Raw genomic sequence first — 20,957 nt, forward strand, 5'->3', positions numbered from 1 at the left:
AAGGTCATAAGATGGGTCAAAGGTCTCTTAGGAACTGTCTCACTTAGCCACAAAAACTTTGGGCTCAATTGTGGTCGTAAGTCAAGGACTACAAAGTCTGAAGTCACTTCATAAAATTATTCCAAAATAATGAGCTGAGCTCAGATTAAGGTTTTTATAGATCTCAGAAGACAAAGAATAGAACATTTATGATAAAAAAATTTCCAGGGGCTCATGGAACAGTGGTTGCTAATATCCCACAGCAAAAAAAAAACAAGGTGCCAAATGTTCTTGGATTCTCCACTAGCTTCGAGTCTCTTTCATGACTGAAAGTAACTCCATCTGTAATTCAAATCTCTTTTCAACCATGGAAATCTCAATACAAATGTAAAATATACACTAAGGCCACAAATTCATTCCAATATTCATAAAATTCATATTGACAAATCTTAATATGAATGAACTTAAGGAAATCCATTAAAAAGCGTTTTTAGCCTCCTCTTCTGCCACATTCCACATTATCCAGAAAACTCTTTCCCAAATCCTAGGGAAAGAAGTAAAGAAACAGGAAATGCTCTGTCCATGAACTTCTTTATATTAACTTTTGTTAGAATTCAAGCCTTTCCCTACATAGCACACATTACATGTCCATAAGGTAGCAACATACAATTTACAGGATACAGTAAATTATTACATAGAAACTACGACTATGTAAAAAGTAATCATTAAAAGTTGTTTAATATAAGCTCTATAAAATAAAATTCTCATAAAATACATCATGCAAAGAATGCTCCACTTTTCACAGTAGAGTTCCAGATAAAATCCAGGACCTGAAAATATAATTTGTGGTGTAGACTGGAAATAAGAACTTCATTCTGAATTGTAAAGCAGAAAAAGAGGTGCACAATTCATAAAAAAAGTAACAACTGGCTTTCATAGGAATAAATCCTATTGAGATTAATTGAGCATTCCCAGGTAAACATATATAGCAAACTAACCAGATCAAAGAGCAAGATCAAAAGATGCATTCAACTTCATCAAGGAAGCATTACCTATGCAAGAATTATCAGACACTCATCCATCTATCATGGCTTTTTTCAAGCAAACTCTTGTTATTCATATCTGATGTTATACATTGTCAGCTCTCTTGTTCTATAGTTTAAGGAAATGCTTATCAAGCATCTACCATGTCTAGCAATGCAGACATGTGGAATTCACAAGCTGTTTCTTCTTCTTTGTTAACTTTAATCAGTTGTTTCAGCAATGCCAATCTCCCAAATAAAGAGGTATCCATGTCTCTCGTTTCTGTCCCAACCTGAATAGGAGAGAAGCACAAAACATTTTCAAAATCAAAGTAGATAAGCAGTAATGAAAAGTGACAAATACCTAGAGACTTGAATAGGATATAATGGTTGTAAGAAACCTGGGTTATATATATTGGATCAACCCACTTAATCCTAATATTCCCAAACATGCTGAGTACTTTTCTTACATATTCAAACATATGTAAGAAAAAGCTATTTTCAGCTGTTTTTGATCAGCACAGAACACATGCAATTGAGGAAACAGGCATCCTAAATCAACAGTTTGTTCTATAATTATGGTTGGTGTAATGTATTGAGCCTGCTCCGTAAGCAGGCCCCCTATCGAGTTAGTAAGTAATGTTCTGTTCTCTAATTGGTTGGCTGTCTGTCAGGCTGAGTTCGCGCGCATTCGTTCTTACGTAGCATGTATCGCAGTTGCGGATTTGGCTTGTTATTAAAGAAGTTATCTCATTCAAGTCTGGCTCCGGTTTCCTCACTTATTATTGGCCGGTATTCACCAGTTGGTTACATAATCAGCCAGATATTTAGACTGAATTTGGCAAGTCCTTCCCAAGAACTTGGAATAGAGTTTGTCATTTAAAAATATTAAAGTTATTCTTTCAGGATGTTATTATTATAATTGGTTTCATGATTAACCAGATGTTAAGAGTGGATTTGGCATTTTCATCCACCTACAGAGTCCTTCCCAAGGACCTGGGATAGGCAGAAGGGAATGCTTGTTGGTGTTAAAGGTATTGCCACATTATGTAAGCTGTTCCAAGCAAAGCTGCCTTTTGCAATTGACTGGTGGTGATTTTGTCAATGTCAATGGTGTTCAAATGATGTTCCAATTGTTTTGGGAATGCACTCAAGATGCCTATTATTATTGGTATTTGCTTTCATTTGCCACAATCATTCCATTTGAAAATGCTATTAATATTATGTTATATTGAAAATATCTACAGACCCCTCGCATCCTGGACATAAATTGTTTCACTGCACTGCACACCAGAACAACTAAACACAAGAACAGTTTTTTGCCCGAATGCCATCACTCTGCTAAACAAATAATTCCCTCAACACTGTCAAACTATTCACTAAGTCTGCATTACTATTAATCTTCTCATCGTTCCTATCACCCATCTCCTCCCATTTATGACTGTATGACTATAACTTGTTGCTGTATCCTTACGATTTATATTGATTGTTTCCTAGCATGATTTGATTGCTTGTTTGTACCCTATGACTATCATTAAGAGTTGTACCTTATGATTCTTGACGAATGTATCTTTTCTTTTTATGTACACTGAGAGCATATGCACCAAAGACAAATTCCTTGTGTGTCCAATCACACTTGGCCAATAAAGAATTCTATCTATTCTATCTATATTAAATAGAATATTCATTAATACTACATAAATATTAGTTCAATGAAATCTGCATGAAATAATACAATGCATCAAGACCTGCTGCGAATGCCAGCATTTGAATCAACAATCATATATTTTTTACACATTACCATACCTCGTATTAGTGTAATGCCTGAGTAAGATTTTAACTGGATACTGAGCTCGATTGAATGCCCAAAATAAATCATGTTTGGATTAGGGAAATATGTTAAAAATTACTATGAATGGTGAGGTCAAAAAGAGTAAAACAATTATTGTGGCAGCATTATTAAAGCCCTATCCTTTTTTATGTGTTATATAAAAGGAGTGGGACATCAACTGTTACGATGCTATTGCTATCTTGACATTTTATTCTGCCTGTGGATATGCCGACTACTATATAATATAAGCTATCATAAAAAATGGCAATTCTATTTCTAGAATATAGAAATATGCTTGGATCGTGCCACCATTTTATATGATTTTATATTATGCTGATTCTGCCTGAGTTATAGTCCCACATCTTTCCCAACTAAGTGAACCACTGAGTATTAATGGACAAGAACAGTACTATAGATTGAATACAGTGGCTTCACTGAGCTTTGAGACTGCCCTTGCAGGTTATGTGCAACTCAAATCTGGTGGTTTTGATGCAGCCACTACAGTTGCAAGAAAAAGTATGTGAACCCCTTGGGATTACGTGGAGTTTTGCATGAATTGGTCATAAAATGTGCTCTGAACTTCATCTAAGTCACAACAATAGAAAAACACAGTCTGCTTAAAATAATACTACACAAACATTAGATGTTGCCATGGTTTAATGAACATGTAAACATTCACAGTGCAGGGAGGAAAAAGTATGTGAGCCCCTAGCCTAATGACTTCTCCAAGAGCTAATTGGAGCCAGGAGTGAGCCGACCTTGACTCCAATCAGTGTGATGATATTGGATGTGTTGCTGACAGCTGTCCTGCCCTTTAAAAACACACACCTGTTTTGGGTTTACTGGTTTCAAGAAGCACTGTCTGATGTGAACCATGCCTTGCAGAAAAGAGCTCTCAGAAGACCTACGATCAAGAATTGTTGACTTGCATGAAGCTGGAAAGGGTTACAAAAATATCTCCAAAAGCCTTGATGTTCATGTGTCCACGGTAAGACAGACTGTCTACAAATGGAGAAAGTTTAGCACTGTTGCTACTCTCCCTAGGCGTGGTCATCCTGTAAAAATGACTGCAAGAGCACAGCGCAGAATGCTTCATGAGGTAAAGAAGAATCCTAGAGTGTCAGCTAAAGACCTACAGAAATCTCTGGCACATGCTAACATTTTTGTTGACACATCTACAATAAGGAAAACATTAAACAAGAATGGAGTACAAGGGAGGACACCACGGAGGAAGCCATTGCTGTCCAAAAAAAATATTGCAGCACGTTTGAAGTTTGCAAAAGAGCATCTGGATGTTCCACAGCACTACTGGCAAAATATACTGTGGACAGATGAAACCAAAATTGAGTTGTTTGGGAAGAACACACAACACTATGTGTGGAGAAAAAAAGGCACAGCACACCAACATCAAAACCTCATCCCCACTGTAAAACATGGCGGAGGGGGCATCATGGTTTGGGGCTGCTTTGCTGCCTCAGGGCCTGGACGGATTGTTGTCATTGATGGGAAAATGAATTCCAGAGTTTATCAAGACATTTTGCAGGAAAACGTATGACCATCTGTCCACCAACTGAAGCTCCGCAGAGGATGGGTGATGCAACAGGACAATGACCCAAAGCATACAAGTAATTCAACAAAAAAATGGCTTCAACAGCACAGAATATGCCTTCTGGAGTGGCCCAGTCAGAGTCCTGACCTCAACCCATTGAAATGCTGTGGCATGATCTTAAGAGAGCGATTCACACCAGACATCCCAAGAATATTGCTACACTGAAACATTTTTGTGAAGAGGAGTGGTCCAAAATTACTCCAGATGGTTGTGCAGGTCTGATCTGCAACTACAGGAAACATTTGGTTGAGGTTATTGCTGCCAAAGGAGGGTCAACCAGTTATTAAGTCCAAAGGTTCACATACTTTTTCCTCCCTGCACTTTGAATGTTTACATGTTATGTTCAATTAAACCATGGCAACATCTAATGTTTGTGTAGTATTATTTTAAGCAGACTGTGTTTTTCTATTGTTGTGACTTAGATGAAGTTCAGAGCACATTTTATGACCAATTCATGCAAAACTCCACGTAATCCCAAGGGGTTCACATACTTTTTCTTGCAACTGTATATAAGGCCTAATCATAGCAGTTCCACTGCAATAAAAGTGCCAGGTTTACAGTTTGCTTGAGATACCTAACAAGCTGATTGGGCAGAAATTAACGCTATTGTTTCAGGCTCCTTCCTTTAACTGACTTGCACCAGCTCACAAAAATAGGAAGAGAATGGTCAAAGGAAGTGAATAGAGTCTAATATTGCAGCCCACCACCATTGTATTTTAATTTTTATGTTACCTCTGGACTTCTTGATTTTGGAATTCTGGTGAATGGCTGAATAATCTGGGGCATAGATATTAGAGATTCAGGAAGATAAAGAGGAAGAGGCAAGGTGTCCTGGAGTGTCTCAGAATCTTTAACTAATAACTGCTGCAATTGTTCATCAAATCTAGACAAAAGAAAATGAAACACATAAACAAAAAATGTTTATTTCCCATGACAGTTCAACAGAGGTTCAAAAAGATTAATAATGAATATAGACCATCATCATCATCCCAAAAAGGTAAAGATCACATGACATTTAAAAATACAGATATTTAAAGTTTAGCATCCTGCAACCTCACATTCAATGGCCAAGAATAAAAAAAGAGACAGAGAAAGGAAATTGATATGAAAGAATGCAGCAAACCTAAAAAATTAAATCACACAAACAAGGGTATGGTTTAGTTTTCTTCCTCAACAAAGAAACCAAAGCCAAAGTAACTAATGTTCCATTCTCAGGTAAATGTCAAGAGGCAGCTCTGAATCAGATGTGTATCAGCTAGCTTCATGGTGTGACAGGTTGAAATTAGAAATGGAAAAACATGTTAAAGCACTCAGTGGTGATTAGCTTCCAAGCTAATAGGCAAGTAGCAGAGCAGATTACTTAGACTTCTGAAGATGCCAGCCACAGTTGCTAGTGAAACATCAGGATACCAAAGTCATGGACTATTAGTCCAAAAACTCATTACCACTGACTTGACATTGGCAATAAAAGCTTACATCACATATTAAAGAACTCTTCTTCAAAATAAAATCTATGGCTAAGCTAAGGTATCTACTGGAGTTGATCAAAGTGTCACCCTTCAGATCTCTGGAAAAATGGCAATAGTAGGGGATGCAGCAGATATAGCTGTGGGACTTATTTTGAAAGATCTGCAGGAGGACTTGAGTCATCTAAGGCAAGAAGATGCAAGCCAGCTTGTTAGACACTGATGTTGTCTTTGGAATTAAGATGAAAGAAAACAGCATTTGTTTGTTTGACAACATTTTTATCTATGTTCAGTCTATGCCATCAGAGAAATCAAAAGATCTGGGATAAAAGGAGAGAAGATTTCAATTTCTCCACACAGCTGAGCTCAGTTTATTAGAAATAAATGACAGTTCGGCTCAGATGACAGTCTTTTATTTCTACTCAATCATTGTAGAAGGAAAGAGGGAAGAATCCCTTTCAGAGATTTTCCTGCCCAGTGCCACTAGGAACACGAGTTTTGGTAAAAGCAACATAGAGGAAATTATGCCAAAGTGCTTGGATAAGAATTTTTAGCACTAGCTGTAGATTCCATGATGTGAAATAACGCAAACAAGAGAAATGAGTAAGAATGTTTTTCTGGAGAATCCTCTTGAATCACAGGTGTGAATTTCAGAGTTTGGAGAGCATTAAAACATGGATGAAATGTATTATTTCAACCGCTAATCAGGATCTGAAAGTAGGATAGGGAAATGCTTCTTGAGGCCCACTTCTGTACATCAAACAACTTGGCAAGGGAAGTCACTGGATCGTCTTGGGTTAATGCAGTGCAGTACAACTTCTTGAGTCAACAGCAAGATATATTGGGATTCTGTTCTCTAAATTTCAATTATATTTGGCCGGATTTAATTATAGTTGGCAGGATTGAGTTACAAAACTAGAGTGAATGAAGCTGAATTAACTGAAAGAAATCAGCCCACAGGAGATACTGCTAATGAAGCAATTGCTGAGAATTATGGCTAAATGAAGTCTCAGCCTAAAGGAGAAATGGGGGTAGAATAAATAGCTCAAAGAGGACTCTCCTTGTTCTCTGAAAAGTGAAGGCTGGGGAGGGGAGAATCTGCTTTCAGACTTGCAAGATTCAATTACTGTATAACCTTACAACAATAGTAGTATTGGTACTCATGGTTTTGATTTCCTGTCTGAACTATTTCGAAGAAGTGATATACACACAAATAATATTTGGAGATTTCAGAGATTTGACCAGAAGAGTTGATGTCACCAAAAATTAAGTTTAAAAGATAAAATCTTGAGGAAAATAGAGTGAATTCAAATGGAAGTTTCATTAGGACTTTGAAAACATATATTTTGAAAGAGCATGACAGAAATATTCAACAAGGATGCTCCTCTAAGGACAGACTTCTTTCCAAATCTAGTCAGGACAGAGGGCAGTACAATCAATGTATATAAAGTATGTTAAGTCTGAGCATCATGTTTAACCCATTATGTAGAAGAAATATCTATGCCTGTGGAATCAAACTATATTACACCTTTACCACTGGAAAATGGGCTGTAAGGCATTTCATAAATTTGGTGGTGAGTTTGAAGAGAGATCCAATCAGAAACTAAGAGATTTCCTGACAGCAGGAACAATGAATCAGTGGAACAGCTTGCCTCCCAGAGTTGTGGGTGCTCTATAATTCTATGTTTCTATGTTTTTTCTAGATTTTTTAAAATCCTATCTTTATCCTATTTTTTTGTTGACATAAGTCAAAAAAACATAGACAATATTCTTTCTCCTATTTTCCCCACACAAGAACCCTGTGCATTGAGCTGAGAGACTAACTGCCCAAAGCTATCCAGCAAGCTTTCATGTTTAAGGTGGGACTAAAATTCAGTTTCCCGGTTGTCACAAGATTCTTGATAATCTTGTGATTTAGGATTGTGTGGGAATGTTGGTAAGGTCTCAGACAGTTTGAACCACAGTGTAGACCCTAAGTTCTAGGAGGTGCTGTGCAACTAGATGTCAGTTTTCAGGTGTACATATATTACCATTTGTTGGATATTTGATAATCTGAAAATATGCAGATTGGTATACCTTTCTTTCTCTGTAACTGTAACTCTCAAGATTTATTCAGTAAAATACTTTTCAGCATTTCACCATGGGCTGAATCTTCTATTTTAAAAACCTGAAAAATATGCAGTCTTCTGGCTGGCAATACCCTCTCATGACAAATTTATGACTGCTGATCAAAGAAAAGTTCAACATATATATTACAGCCCTCAAGTCTAGGTAACTAAGACTGTGATTTGTTTCTCCACTGGCTATGCCCCCTAGATTGGGATACTGGTGACAATACCTAATGGATTGAGATAATGCTCTGGTTCAGAATTTAAAATAAAACCCCTATCTTATTTCACTTTATATTTCGCATATATAACCTTTCCATTTAATCCAACTAATATCCCACACAGTCAGCACACGCTATTTTTATGAACCCTTTTCACACTTTTCTAATATACATTTTCTCCTTTATCTTGTTTCTCAACTTTCCATTTTCCTTCCATATTATTCTTCTCTTATTCCTCTTCTAATGTTATGTATTGATTGATTTGATTTGCTGCCTCCCAACTCTAAGCAACTAGAATATCAGAACTGGAACTAAATAAATGAACATTGAATCCCATCAATTTATGTTTTTTCTGTTCTTTCTACCCATTCATATTCCCATTCTTAGCACTTCTCAACATTTGTAAAGAAAGAGAGAAATCTTACCTCTTGCTCTCTGTTTTCTCCAATTGTAGTTTAACAGACAGGCATTCTGGCAGAAGATCTACTTCTGAAACTGCCAGTGTGAGATCTCTACCAGAAATATTGAGTTCCTTGTTGTTTTTAATTTCTTGGCTGACACAATGTTCATTTGGAGATAATAAAGGGGAATACAGTTTTGCCATAGTCTTTAATTTAGACCTAGAAGACAGGAAACATAGCTGTTGTTGTTGCTATTATTATTACTATTAAACTGTGATGCCATCCAACTCCCAAAGACTCTGAGCAGCTCACAAGTAAAAATATTTAAAAAGAGAGAGAGAGAGAGAGATGAAAATAAAATAATAAATGATGGCAAGGATTATGAATACCAGAAGGAAGGAAAAAGAAATCAACCACGCAATCCAAGTGGGCTTCACTCACTCTCACCAAATGACTGGATGAAGAGACAGGTTTTTAAAGCCCTTGGTAGGAGGGTGAAGGTGGGCATCCAGATTTCAGGGGAAACCTCATTCCAGAGGACAAGTGCTGCTACATAAAAGGCATACTTCTGTGATTGTTTAATTGAATTGGCTGGGCAGATACCATGGGAGACAGGCAGTTCCACAAGTAATCAGGCTAACTTCCATATACGGCTTTATAGGCAACAACTGGCACTTTGAATCGCAGTGATGTTTTTTGCTGTCCCCAGCCTCCAGAGACTCCTAGAGAGGCTCTGGAGGCTGGGGACAGCACAAAATGTCACTTCCTGTCCAACCGGAAGTTGGGAAACGAGCCGTTTCGGGCCTCCGGAGGGCCTCTGAGGGGGTGGGGAAGGCTGTTTTCGCCCTCCCCAGATGCATAGAGAGGATCTGGAGCCAGGTGAGAAAGAAAAACGGGCCTTCCCCACCCCCCCAGGCCCTCCAGAGGCAGGAAACAGCCTGTTTTACTACTTCTGGTGGACCCAGAAGGCCTGAAAATCAGCTGGCCAGCACGCACATGCATGCCAGAGCTAAGCTGGCGTGCCAGGCAACATGGCTCCGCGTGCCACCTGTGGCACGTGTGCCATAGGTTCGCCATCAAGGGTATAGGGGCTCTTGCTTGAGCAGGGGGTTGAACTAAATGATCGCCAAGGTCCCTTCCAGCTCTATTCTGATTTGATTGCTTTATTATTATTTTCAAGTTTTATTTACTTTATTTGAATAACATATAAAATGATTGATTGCTTTACAACCACCAAGTATATCACTTGTTTTGGGGGTATCAGTGAGATACAAATAGAAGTCGGTAATTACAACCATAACAATAAATAGGGTTATAAATGAATTCAGCAAGATGACAGAAACACAGGCATAAACCAAAATAATCTAATATATAATCCTAAACTCTTTTACTAGCAGCTCATTGAAACAAAACTACATTTTGGATTAGATCTTTGTGAGCAGTAATACCACATTCATAGAGCAGTAAGATTGTTGTAGGCCCAATTACATAGTTCTGTATCACTCTGCTGCTGTTCAGGATCACCTGATAATTATACCAGTTTGGTCTAATTAAGACACCAGGCTAGAAAGTGAGAGACCATGAGTTCATGTTCTGCTTTAGCTATGAAAGTTAGGTGGATGACCTTTGGCCAGTCACTCTCTCTCAGCCTAACTCATCTCATGGGATTATTGTTGTGGAGAAAACAGGAGGAGGAAGATGTACTGGATATGTTTGCCGTCTTGGGTTAATTGTGAAGATAATAAAGGTCAAAATCTAGGCACTTGGCAACTGGCATGTATTTATGACTGTTTGGGGGGGGTGGGGGGGTGATCACAATTTGCAACCTTCCCAGCTAGCTTCCGACAAGCAAAGTCAATGGGAGTAGCCAATTTCGCTTAACAACTGCATGATTCAATTAACAAATGCAGTGATCTCCTTAATAACCATGGCACAAAAGGTTCTAAAATGAGGTCCCACTCATGTAATAACTGCCTCACTTAGCAATTGAAATTTTAGGCTCATTTGTGGTCATACGTTGAAGACTACTATATGCATAGATAACTTAGAAGAAGGTGTGCAGGAATAGTTCAAGAAGGTAAGAGACAACTCTGTTTGAGGGAAAAAAGATGTGATAAAAAAGCACAAAATAATTCCATCTTAAATCTTTGTGCTAAAAGAGGGGGCAGTGGGGAGCCTATCAAAGAATTTTAAAAATCTGCTATGCCCTACAATAGTCTTTCTATACAATCTACTTCTCAACCTGGTTGTAGGAAGCAGTCCATGAGAAGAAAGAACTGTTTTCTCTAGAAAAGCATGTAAGTGGACTTAAATATTGCTGATGCTGTGGGTATGTCTGATGTTGCTCACTCTATTCTGGGTGAATTAGAAAGTTATTGTAACTTCTATCTACATTTCTGAGATGTCAAACGGTTTTAAATTTTCATTTGACTGACAAAAGCATTCAGCTATCAAGGCAATCATTCAGAAAATCAGCATATCTCATAAATATGAGAAAGTGTTAAACATGACTATAGCGTCTCATGAGGCAACGATTGATCAATTTGAAAACTCCAATAAGAATTGTAGAAAGAAATAGAGGCTCATCCAAGCCTTTTAATGTACAGCAAGATCAGCCTCTAATAGCGTTTATGGAAAAAATGAATTTTAATGCCATTTGCATATAATCTGGAATATACCAGTATATCATACATGTGTTTCATTTAAAATTGAATTCCAAATCACAAACAATTTTATTCTTTAAATCAACCATCCAAACCAATAATTAATTAATTTAGTGAAGTTAATAACATTGAAAAGCTGAGAAAAACTTAATTGAAAGACAAATCACTAGCAAAGACAGTTACATGCAAATACACACACATGTAAGAACACCCATCTCAGAAATCAAGAGCAAGAAAGTATAATTATAAAATTGAAAAATAACCAAGGAAGATGGACACTATCACAATATAGCAACTAATATATCAACTTCTCCAGAATGATAGGCTTCTAAACAATTAAGTTGAAAAGGTAGAGATAAACGGTACATTAAATATATAAAACTTAGCAAAACTAAATAGCCTCAAATTGAGCAACTGAAATGCTTTGAGCGGGGCACCAGGAAATGGCTACTGGAGCGTTTCAATCAAATGTAAAGGCAGATAAAATGCCTAAAATATGGAAATAGCCACAAGTAGCATTAATGAAACTGCACAGAGTCTTCAGATCCACAGACCTTCCACCTTCTCCCTCCTGTTCTAACCAAACAACTGCATTCTTTCACAGATAATAGATAATCAATTGATTCCAGAATAAACTGGATTGCAATCTGGAAACTCACATACAGGCCAAATACTGAAATAACCAATGATGTATATTATTGACAATTTTGAAAGGTACCAAGTCAAAACTCTGTGCTTGTTAAACTCTCAGCAGCATTTTCTAATATTAACAATTGCATGTTAGTATAGACGTCACAGGATTTTAAACTGATACAATGGCTTTCACTGAAAATACATTTTATCTTGACCTTGGAGACAACTGCAGCTAGTGGCCTATTCACCTGGTAACTTACCTTATTTCCCCATGAAAATAGCACATGAACAAAACTGCTTTTGAGAATTAACCCCCTAGCTTGGATGAATTCAAAATTGGTTAGGAGCTAGGAAGTGCAACTAGCAGCGTTTCTAGTGACAAAACAAACATGAACTGAAGGTTGAAGTGGATAAAAGATGAATTTTATCCATATCTTGAGTAAGAGGGAGAAAACTCAAATGATATTTTAAAGCATAAAAAGGTGCTATGGCTTTTCAACGTTTGTATCACATCAGTGCTGATTTTTAGATAACATTGTGTGATTACTGAGGGTTCATGCAGTTGATGAAATGAGAGAAGCAGCATTTAGAATTGTCCCTTCATAATAAACATAGAATTGGCCACTTTCATCACTACTGGGCATTTCTAATTAAGCCAATTGACCAGAATCCTAAAATATTTTATTTATTTAGAAAATGTATATTGCCACCTACTCGCTCACAGAGACTCAAGGTGGCTTACAGGAAATAAAAACACAATATAAAAGAAATATAAATAATAAATAATAAAAATAATAATAGAATAACAATCCTCCACCTGCTCCCCGGCGACAACAAATACTTATATCAGCCATTTAATGGGCACCATCCTGTTCTGGGTTCCCTAAGCCCACTAGCAGAACCATCTTCAGGGCCTTCCAAAAGAATGTCAGAATGGGGGCTATTTCCGGGATGATGTTTTATGTTTTATGTTTTATTAAATTTATATACCGCCCTACTCCCAAAGGACTCAGGGCGGTGAACAGGCACAGGATAAAATACAGGAATACAAAAGTTAGAAACAATTTAAAACCAAATTAAATAATTTAGCCCACGACAATTAAAATCCCAATAATCTAAAACAAATTAAAATTTCAGTTTAAAAATTTAAAAGAAAGGGGAGAAAAATTAGGCCAGGCCGGCTTGCTGGAATAAGGGGGTCTTAAGAGCACGGCGGAAAGTGTGCAGATCCGGGATCCTCCGTATCTCCAGGGGGAGCTCGTTCCAGATAGTGGGTGCCCCCCACAGAAGGCCCTCCCCCTGGGGGCCGCCAGTCGACACTGCTTGGCTGACGGCACCCGGAGGAGCCCCTCTCTATGGTGATGATGTTCCAGAGGCGGGGAGCCATCACAGAGAATGCCCTTCTTCTGAGTCCCACCAAATCTATCTCCTTCGGGGACGGAACTCGCAACATTTCTTGCCTCCCCACTCTAGTAGGTCGAGTGGATGTGATTGGCAAGAGAGTCCCTCAGATAACCTGGTCCCAATCCATGAAGGGCTTTAAAGGTAACGACCAGCACCTTGAATTGCACCTGGAAGCAAATCAGTAACCAATTCAGCTCCTGCAGGAGAGATGACACATGTGCACTCCAAGGTCTGCACAAAACCATGTAGGCCGCTGCATTTTGCACCAACTGGAGCTTCCAGATGCTTCTCAAGGGCAACCCCATGTAGAGTGCATTGCAATAGTGGAGACGGGAAGTGACTAGGGCATGCGTGATCATGAGTAGGGTTTGTTATTTCAGGAAAGGGTGTAACTGGTGTACAACCCACAATTGTGCAAAGGTCCTCCTGGCCATGACTGCCACCTACTCTTCGAGCAGGATTCACGAGTCCAGGAGAACACCTGTTGTGGTCCGCCGCCAGCCTGCGGAGCTGGCAGCATAGTCGGACAGTGAGGAGGTTGGGGAGGAACATGGGCCAGTTCTGGAGTCTGCGGAAGGCTCGAACGAGGGCTCTGCGTTGGAGGCAGAAAAAGGACCATCTGGGAGGTACATGCTGCCTCCGGAGCCTCCAGAGTCGTACCTCAGCGAGGCAGAGGAATAGGGGGAGCCTGTTACCAGTGCGCATATGCGCAGAGCTGCCAGAAGGCAAGAACAGTTAAAACAAAAGGGATGACTCAGAAGTAGGGCTTGGAGATGATTGGCCCCTCCCATAAGACTTAAAAGAGAAGCAAAGACACGTGGGCCTTTGCAGAAAGCAACGTTGTTAATTCTGTTCAGTTTAAAGTCTGAAGCTCTGTTTGATTCTGGACTCCATGTGGCTTTGCCAATTAGGTCTTTGGCAGCGTGTCAAGGGAGATAAAGGTGGGTGATTATCAGCCTTATCCCGAAGAACTCTTTACAACTATTTGGGACTCATCTGTGAATGAACGGCATTCACAGCCGTTGAAATTGAAGAGGTTTTTGGGACTACTTGTGTGTTTTACTGACTCAGGAAGCCTAGGTCAGAACAACACCCAGATTATGCACTGGGACTATTTGGGACAGTACCACCCCAACCAAGATCAAAGGTGGCAATTCTCCATGGACCGAAGAACCCCAAACCCAGAGCCACTCAGCCTTGCCAGGTTTCAGTTTCAACCCGTTGCTCCCCATCCTGTCTCTAACAGCCTCCAGGCCCTGCGAGAGGGAGGTCACAGCATTGCTTAACTCACCATGGGCTGAGATATACAGCTGAGTATCATCAGCGTATTGGTAATATCTCTCAGTCCATGGTGACAGATGATCTCACCCAACGGCTTAATGTAGATGTTGAATAGGAGCAGAGAGTACCAAACCCTGCAGTGGGCGAGGACTGGATCTCTTACCTCCTATTAACACCAACTAAGAGCAGCCACAAAGGAAGGAAGTGAACCAAGATAGCACAAAGTCTTCAACTCCCAGCCCTTGAAGCAGCTCCAGAAGGATACCCTCGTTGACGGTATCGAAAGCCGCTGAGATGTCAAGTAGAGCAAGGATGGATGCACTACACCCATCACGCTCCTGCCAGAGATGATCAACAAGTGTGACCAATGCCATTTCTGTCCCATATTCAGGCCTGAATCCTGACTGGATAATCAGTTTCATCCAGAAACCTCTGGAGCTGCTGCGCAACCACCTTCTCAACATTCTTCCCCAGAAAGGGAAGATTGGAGACAGGTCAGAAATTATCCAATAGGATGGGATCCAACAATGGCTTCTTGAGAAGAGGGCAGACCACATCCTTCTTAAAGTGCTGGGGCACTACCCTCTCCTGTAGGGAATCATTAATCACTGCCAGAGTCTGCCTGTCTGTTCCGTCCTAGGAAGCTTTCACAAGCCAGGAGGAACATGGACTAAAACACAGGTACTTGCCTATCTGTCCAGTTCCTCAGGAGCAACAGGGTCAAACCATTCCCAGTTAACAGGGTAAAAACTTGCCCCAAGGGCCTGCACTGGACCAGAAACCATGATGGCATCTAACTGGGAACAAAATCAAGCAATTTTGTCTTCGAGAAAATCTGCAAATTCTTCAGCGTGCCCCTTCTGGTGCATCTCAGTCTCCTTCTTCCCCAGGAGGAGATGCCTCACCTTAAAGAAGTCGGTTATCGTGGCTTAATAATAATCATTTCAATCCCCTTCATTGGTATTTACAAATTTTGCCACAAAGTACATCATATTACATTTTCTTCTGTTAATACTTACTTACTTCTGAATAAGGATATTCAGGGCAATAGTAATAATAAAAAATGGCTTATTTCCAAGCCTAGCTATACTTAGTTTTTAGGATAAAAAGCATTTAAACAGAAATTGTTCATAAATACAACACTTACACAAAAAGGCAATCCTACCTTTCTTGATTTTGTTGGATCTCCTTCTGAGTTTTTAATCTGGCTTCCACCCATGAGAAAGGACAAATGAATTTTTGCAATTGTTCCTTTAAAAAGTATACGTGTACCTGTCCATCTTTACTAACTGCTTCTAAAAGATGCAAAAAAAATACAAATTATTATCAGGAAATTAACAGCAAGCAGATTTTTCCAAGCTCATCACAATTTATTTATGCTTATTTATTTACACTGCTCAACTCCCAGTGACTTTATTCTTAAAATAAAAATTGTATCCATTTATATAGAATGCTAGCTTAACTAAGCAGGGAGACAAACAACAAATCTACTTTGCCATCCTTTTATTTTAGTCTATGCAGATATAGAATATGAACTTGTCAACTTATTTGTTTAACTTTTCTACCCTATCCATCAAATTTCAAGGAAAGTTTAGAATACAGGAATTAATAAAAGTATTTAATATGATAATATAACAGCAATATAAACCTTTACCTCTTCACTTACAATGAAATTTATAAAGAAATCTGAGTATGCTTAACAATTTTTTATAGAAAGAATACAGCAGATTTTTTCATGTTTTTCATTTTTTCTTGCACAAAATAAAGTAGAAAAAATAATTTAAAATGGAAATGAATAAGCTTGGAATTTTTAATGAAGTTATTATTTCAGAAATTTTTATTGTTATGCTACAAACTAGTTGATTTGACTTTGTCTCTTAAGGGCATAAATACTTGTTTTTCTCGATGTGAATCTAACTAATATTTGATATTTTTAAAAAATATCAACATATCAACAAAAGACTGAAAATATAAAACATTTTCTTTATCAAGGAGCACAACGAGACTCTTAGAGCATAAAAACAATGTCCCTCCATGAGGCTTCTAGAATTGCTATTGAGTTGATTTTTAAATTGGGGTGGGACTAGTAAATAATAATTAAGTTTAATATTAAATTTAAATAAGATTGTGTTTCAATCCCATGCATTTTTATGACTATTAACATGAAAAGAATTGGGCACCCAATTATCACAAGCATTTCCCAAATCAGAGCTACCAAAAATGTTACCTCCAAACTGGTGGTAACACTGAAAGTTCAAGAATAGTAGTCTTTGAATCCCCGATTTCAGTGGGAGAAATATTTGAGAGGAAAAATCCACTTTCTGCATGCCATGCACAATTTTATACATCCTGATCATGTCTCCCTGAATAATGTTTTATTAAAAAAACAAAAAACAAAACTTTTTCTAAAGTATAGGGTTCCAAAAATAAATATATCAAATACAATTTAAAAAGAAATCTGTAACAAAACTGAAAAATTATTGCTCAGAGGATCTTTATTACCTGGTGCTACTGAAAGGTGAGGAGGGTTCCAGTCTCTCAATTTATGATTAATGCACAGTGCCAAGATATGATCCCAAGGAATTTCCCAAACAGAAGGGCCATCTTTTTCTGCATTGGCATGCTTCTGATCCTTCCACTTCAAGTAAATGTTGCTCAACAAATTCTCTACCTGAGATTGGAGTATTTCCTGGGTCTGACGAGAGCTAGCCGTTTGGGACACATACTGGAAAATCATAGCACAAACAGGAAGCCAGGGAGCTGAGAGAAGGGGGAATAGAAAAACATTTATTTTACTATACCAAATTAAGGGGAAATCACAGTTTTTATTTTATATCCCAATTTTATTCAGATAAAATGTCTACAAGAAATCTGGGGATAGCCCAACCTAAACATTGTAATTCCTTCGAGACACACATTAACCCATGCCTGCTTATTCAATTTTAAATCTCTATGCATATTAATGAGCTTAAATGGTCTCCAGAGGATGGTAGAGGACAGGAAAACCTGGAGGAACATTGTCCATGGAATCACGATGTGTCAGACATGACTTCGCAACTAATAATAAAAATGCACATTAAAATTGTGATCTGCCCTTAGATAGAAGGTTCTTACCACCGAAAGGAGGAACATCCATTTGTGGAATCTGAAAGGACAGCAGCGCCTTCTTTAGCCATGCAAGATGGCTGGATTTGTTCCACTGGAGGTGGGGAAGCCACTTGTTGCCTCCAGCCTCTGCAAATTCGGTTACAGGCCAGGACAAATCCCTGAAATCTTCTGAAGTGGCAACTTCAGCCAGGAACTGTATCACACTGTTGTACAGCTCTATTATGATGCTAGGGTCTTGAGAGGGTAACCCAGCCATATGTCTCTCCCACTTATCTTGGTAGAAAGCCTGGGTGAAATTACAGTGAAGGCCATCTTCAAGGTACTGCATGATGGTCTGGCAGCAAAGTTTGATAGATTGTGGACACTGAGTGACCAACCACTGTACTGCCTCGGAAAGCTGTGGATAAAAGCAGAGACAACAAATTCACAATCTGACAAGAGAAAAGGTAAAGTGCAAATCCTGTGTCAAATCCTTCCCAAATTAAGACTCTTGCTTAGACTGAAGCATTTTAGTCCAGCTCTTCTTTTGTACTATTTTGTTATTAGATTTATATTTATTTAGAAAGTCAAGGCACCATAAACAGCAATTCCTTCTCCCATCCCCCACTCCCAACAGCAACATTTTGAAGTTGTTGGACTGACAGAAAGACTGGCTCAAGTCAGTAAGTCACTTTCCAGGACAGGTGGATTTCAACTTAGGTCTCCCAAATATCAGTCCAGTGGCATTAGTATTACACCATCATTTTTAGATCTAATAAACTATTTCTTTTTTTAAAATGTCAACCTTTTAGCCAACCTCTCAGATCAGTGATGGCGAACCTTTTAGAGACCGAGTGCCCAAACTGCAATGCAAAACCCACTTATTTATTGCAAAGTTCCAATACGGCAATTTAACCTGAATAATGAGGTTTTACTACCTAAAATAATGGTAAACAATGCAGAGTTCAGCTAATTGTTCTAAGGAAAATGTGATAAATGCACTTTTATGACACTTCATTTTTTTTCTGCTTTTGAAATATTATGTTTAGCAACAATAAAAACAAAAAACTTTTCTAATATCATTTCTCTCTTCCCTCCTCTTTCCCCCAGTCTTTCCCCCTCACTCTTTCCCTCCCTCCATCTCTCTTTCCCTCCTTCCCTTTTTCTCTTTCCCTCCCTCTCTTTATCTCTCTCTCTCTCTGCCTGTTTCTCTCTCTCTCTCTCTCTCTCCCTCCCTCTCTTTATCTCTCTCTCATCTGTCTGTCTGTCTGTCTGTGCTCTCCTGTCCAGCTTCACGTGTTGTGTGAATCCAAGCACTTGGGCTGTGAAGGGAGAGTGGAGCAGTGGTGAAATCTGAACCGGTTGACAGGGGGCGTGGCCAGCATCAGGTGATACAGTGTGGATTCTGGAGCTCCAGGAGAGCACCGATATCCTAGCCGATTTTGGGGATCCCCAGGGATCATAGCTGTTTTGTGGAGACAGCGAAGAAAGAAGATGCTGGCTGACATGGATAGGGAATGAGCAAGTTCCCTGAAATGCCAGCATTAGTCTTCAACCCGTCGGTGAAGGAAGGCAGCCATTAAGGGGCTGTCACAAGCCAGAACGGCCACGATCAGAAAGAGGGAACGTAGGAGCGGTAATTGAATGGAGTAATTGTTGCTGGGTGAGAAATTGGCCAATTTACAGGTAAAAGGAAAAAAGTATTTGACTGCTTGAAAAAATTGTAGCGGAAGATTGGCAGCTAATTGGCACAGAAGGATTAAAGCGGAGGGAAAAAAACCCGGAACTTTAAAAATCAAACCTGGAAAAAATCTTCCATTCGGATTTAAAACTGGATTGGGGAGGAAAAAATAAGACAAGGAAAAGAAGATAGAAAAACATTTTAAACAGTAGAAAAACTTAATGTGGAAAAGAGGAAGTGAATGCTTTTGTGTATTACAAGATGGCTTCATTGTTATGGAAAGGCTTGTGAATGGAGAAAGACAACTGCTGGCGGAGAGCATGAGAAAGAGGTCTGAAATAATTCATACAGCTCTACCAAGATAAGAGAACAAAGAACAAAGACTGAAGGTGCTGGCTCAAGTGAAGATTTGGATTGGACATTATTTAAAAGGGGGGGGAGGGGAAAGAACACTATATGGACTTGGAAATTTGAAATATATGTAAAGGAAAAATTTAAAAATCTCAGCCTTTTAAATTGAAAATATGGAGAATTGGGAGGAGGAATATGAGACATTGAGGGAGACGTTTCAAAAAATAAGAGATGACTTAAAGGAAACAAAGAAGCAGTGGATTGGTTAGAATGCAAAAAAAGAGAAAGAGAACAGAAGAATGAGAAACAAAAGAAACAAAGAGAAATATTGGAGAAGAAATAATTGAAAATAAAGATAAAGATGATTACACTGGGTTTAGCAGTGACAGAATAAGAATGGATAAGGGAAAATACATCTCAAAGAAGAGAAATGATTTTGGAGAAAGCATTAAATGGAGAGGAATAAATAAAATAAACATTAATTGAAATTATGATGGAAAACTGAAATTGAATGTAAAATTGAATGAAATTGAAATGTTAAAAAATGATTTAAGTGTTATACTTGCAAGAAGTAAAGAAGAAAAAACATATTGTTAAAAGTAAAGAAGATAAAGGGTTGGAAGATTGTTTGGGTAAAAAATTAAAGAGAAAAATAGAATAAGATGAAATATACTGTTTATAATTAAAAAGATAAGAGGAATTGTGTGAAATATACTTGATAAATGGAAGATCGGGGTTGCCTGGACTCCATAGTGGAAAATATTAAATTGAAGATGAATACAGCAATACAGAGAGATGAGGAGAAGAGAGGTGGAAGGGAAGAGGAAGGAGAGAGAGGGAAGGAAGAGTAGGGAGGAGGGAAGGGAAGGGAAATTAGAGTAGGAGAGTAGAAGGCAAGAGAGGAGGAGAAGGAAAAGGGGAGGGGAAGTAGATAAAGAGTAGAAGAGGAGGGAAGAGAAAGTAGGAAAGAAAGAAAAGAGGGAGATGGTAGGTTGGAGGAGAAAGATTGCTGTACAATAAAAAAGATGAAATGGAAGAAAGGCAACCCCGAACAAACACAAATATATTAAGATAAAGAATGAATTGTTAAAGAATAAAAGAGAATAAATATGAATAAGCAGGAAAATTAGAATTTGAGGGTGAATGAAGATGTTGTTTATATAAGTAAGCAAAGAAATATTGAGATATGAGTAAAAAAAGGGAAAAAAGAAAATTGTGGC

At 38.5% G+C, this 20,957-nt stretch overlaps 1 protein-coding gene across 3 annotated transcripts in view; it reads right to left on the bottom strand.

Annotated features, from left to right (window-relative positions):
* Positions 1-556: 556 nt before the first annotated feature.
* MCM3AP (minichromosome maintenance complex component 3 associated protein) overlaps positions 557-20,957 on the bottom strand; it is an 86,646-nt gene continuing 66,245 nt past the window's right edge. For all 3 annotated transcript variants that reach the window (XM_087882212.1, XM_087882210.1, XM_087882211.1), the window contains 6 exons: positions 17,733-18,123; positions 17,121-17,378; positions 15,784-15,913; positions 8,662-8,856; positions 5,174-5,324; positions 557-1,294 (listed from right to left, as the gene is read on the bottom strand). In XM_087882212.1, coding sequence (XP_087738338.1) covers positions 1,154-1,294; positions 5,174-5,324; positions 8,662-8,856; positions 15,784-15,913; positions 17,121-17,378; positions 17,733-18,123 — 1,266 coding nt within the window. In that variant the 3' untranslated portion in view covers positions 557-1,153. The remainder of the gene's footprint in view (positions 1,295-5,173; positions 5,325-8,661; positions 8,857-15,783; positions 15,914-17,120; positions 17,379-17,732; positions 18,124-20,957) is intronic.

This window comes from Pantherophis guttatus, chromosome 1 (assembly GCF_059756535.1).
Source record: "Pantherophis guttatus breed Tessera chromosome 1, ASM5975653v1, whole genome shotgun sequence".
In the NCBI taxonomy this organism is placed as follows: Eukaryota; Metazoa; Chordata; class Lepidosauria; order Squamata; family Colubridae; genus Pantherophis; species Pantherophis guttatus.